The following is a 2,877-nucleotide window of genomic DNA, read 5'->3' as shown; positions in this document are numbered from 1 at the left end:
AGTATCTGACCACCAGGCCCCTCTGTAGAGCCTTCCTACCCTCAAGTGAATCAACACTTCCATGCAGCTTAGTGTTATTTGCAAATTTACTGATGGTTGGAACCAGAAAAACCCATGTTCGCGGAGTGTAACAAAATTCTCAGATCACTACTGAGTGCCTGAGTGAGTACTTTGAAGTCACTGAACATAGAATCATAGAATGGTTTGGGTTGGAAGGGACCTCAAAGCTCATCCAATTCCAACCCCCCTGCCATCAGCAGGGACACCTTCCACTAGACCAGGTTGCTCAAAGCCTCATCCAACCTGGCCTTCAACACTTCCAGGGAGGAGCAGCCACAATTTACTTGGGCAACCTGTTGCAGTGTCTGACCACCCTCACAGTGAAGAACTTCTTCCTAATATCTCATCTAAACCTCCCCTCTTTCAGCTTAAACCCATTTCCCCTTGTTTTGTCATTAACTGCCCTTAGGAAAAGTCCCTCCCCAGCCTTCCTGAAGCCCCTTCAGGTACTGGGAGGCCGCTAGAAGGTCTCCCTGGAGCCTTCTCTTCTCCAGGCTGAACAGCCCCAACTCTCTCAGCCTGTCCTCACAGCAGAGCTGCTCCAGCCCTCGCATCATCCTGGTGGCCTCCTCTGGACTTGTTCCAGCTGCTCCATGTCTCTCTTGTGTTGGGGGCTCCAGAACTGGACGCAGTATACTCCAGGTGACCTTTCAGAGATTTTTATTTTCTTAGCAATGCCATTTACAGAACTGTATAAATGAAACGTTCAGATGCACATCCTGTACTTCCTGTCTCAACTGGTGGGAATTTAAGTCGCAGACATCAGCATTAAGGTTTGAAAATGGCATTAATTTTCACATTCATCCAAGTATGGCAGCTCTGAACAACACAGCCCATAGAATGCTCAAGAAGAAACCTACTATTAGTTGAGAGCATTACATTTGTTAGTAATAGCCATAAAATGAGATTTGCTGAATTTAGCAGGAGATGTTGAAATTTAATTCGAGTTGCTTTTGGAAAGGACACCACGATCAGCTCCTCACCTGGCTTTTGTATAACTGCATTACAGGCGTTGGCAATTTCTTCTCTCTTTGCCTCGTCTGGATATTGATTCTCATTGAAGTAACTGCAAGAAGGAAGAAAAAACATAAAGTTTTATTCAGAAATCAGAGCATGAATGCTACCAAAGCAGCTTCACTCAATGGTGTCAACTGCTAGTTTATGCATCACTCTTACAGAGGTAACACAGGCACAGTCAATTTTACATAAACCTGTATATGTGTGAGGTAATAACATGCACTCAAATCCACACAGCGTGGATACAACTTTGCAAATACCTCAGATAAATGAATATTATCTCAACATTTGCAGCATCACCTCAGCATTTGGAATATTGCATTAGGGGACACAACAAAGTAGGCAATGTTATGAATATCAGAATTAAGACGGTCAAGTGAAGCATCACGTCAGAAGATATCACAGGCCAGGCCTCTGCCTTTTTTATTATAATTTACTTTATTTTTTTTTTCCTGACATTCCCCCAGCTTAGGCAACATTTTAGAAATGAAGGAGCTGTTCAATATTTATTTTGATCCCTGGGTTAATATAAACACACATGCATACATACCTGTATATATACTATGCACAAGCATGCACAAATATTGCAGGCTTTAGACAGATATGGTATGTAGATCGTACAGACAAAATTACACAGTAATCCAGTAAGGTTTCTAGAGTCAGACTAGTTGTTTTGGGGTTTTTTGGTAAATCACAATTTAAAAAATTTTACATTTTCCCCAAAACAACATATTGAGTACAGCACATTTTAACAGTATTTCCTTCTGAATAACTCTGATTTTATTGTACTTTATATGCAGTAAACACCCTATAAAAGTTTCAACTCTTCTCTTTTACTTCATTTAAGTCCTTTACAAATTTTAATGAACTGATTTACATTCTCCAGAGCTTATCAGATTTGCATTTAAACCAACAAAAACTCCTGTTTACTTCAATGGACTCTGATAAGCATGCCACAAACAAGAGACTACGACATTTTTTTCTGTAGATTGTCCATAATCCTAAGAATTCTTTGATCAACTTTGATCAGCAGCAGGTTCAGCTGTTGCACAGCTGCTCTGTATTGGAAAATAAAATATTGCCTTTAATTGCAGATCATTTGGTAGTAGGAGATTTAGGCATATTTAGGTAATTATTATTCTCCATGGTCATATTTTTCCTCTGGTGGATCAGTCCCAGTGCAGGTACTTTCTATGGAAACTCAAATTCTGTTCCATCCAGCAACTGTTTCTGCCCAACCTTCTTTTGAATAAGTGGTACTAATGCAGATCTCACTATTTCACTTCCATTTTATTTCAATTCACTGTAAATACAAATTCTGAACATTCAGTTTGAATTTTAGATACTACTTCTTCAACCCATTGTTGACAGTGTTATTTACAGTCGCAGCTACGCCCACAAACGGAGTCTTATTTCAAAGTTGCTACTCATTGACTAAGAGAAATCACACATTAGCACAGCTAGTTGCACTGTTAATGTACTTCCAACTTGATTTGCTAGCTTGGAGAGCACATGAAGCCACAAAAATAGCTCCATCTTCACTAAACAAAGGGCAAACTATGCCTATACTACCAATTTGGGCTTTGGAGGCACTCACAGTTACAAGCAAACATCCACTACTACTTCCCTGGACCTCTGAGTTGCTCTTAAGAAGTAAATCTGGAGACCATAACTGCAATTTCCACCAGGCTTGAATCTGCTCTGAAAAACAGTTGAGATTTTGCCATTAGACCTGAAGAGGAGGATACCTGGTGACACTTACTTTCTGGGAAGCTTCAAGTACGTAACACTGTCAACTCT

At 40.3% G+C, this 2,877-nt stretch overlaps 1 protein-coding gene across 1 annotated transcript in view; it reads right to left on the bottom strand.

Annotated features, from left to right (window-relative positions):
* Positions 1-1,011: 1,011 nt before the first annotated feature.
* Positions 1,012-2,877, bottom strand: part of HMBOX1 (homeobox containing 1) — a gene marked incomplete at its 3' end in the record, with an annotated part of 45,947 nt that continues 44,081 nt past the window's right edge. Inside the window, exon 5 of the mRNA XM_010175290.2 lies at positions 1,012-1,126. Coding sequence (XP_010173592.2) covers positions 1,012-1,126 — 115 coding nt within the window. The remainder of the gene's footprint in view (positions 1,127-2,877) is intronic.

The sequence above is a fragment of the Antrostomus carolinensis genome, unplaced genomic scaffold (assembly GCF_000700745.2).
Source record: "Antrostomus carolinensis isolate BGI_N321 unplaced genomic scaffold, ASM70074v2 scaffold399, whole genome shotgun sequence".
Lineage (NCBI taxonomy): Eukaryota > Metazoa > Chordata > Aves > Caprimulgiformes > Caprimulgidae > Antrostomus > Antrostomus carolinensis.
Note: the sequence above shows the minus strand (reverse complement) of the source record. Positions and strands in the feature narration are given on the sequence as shown.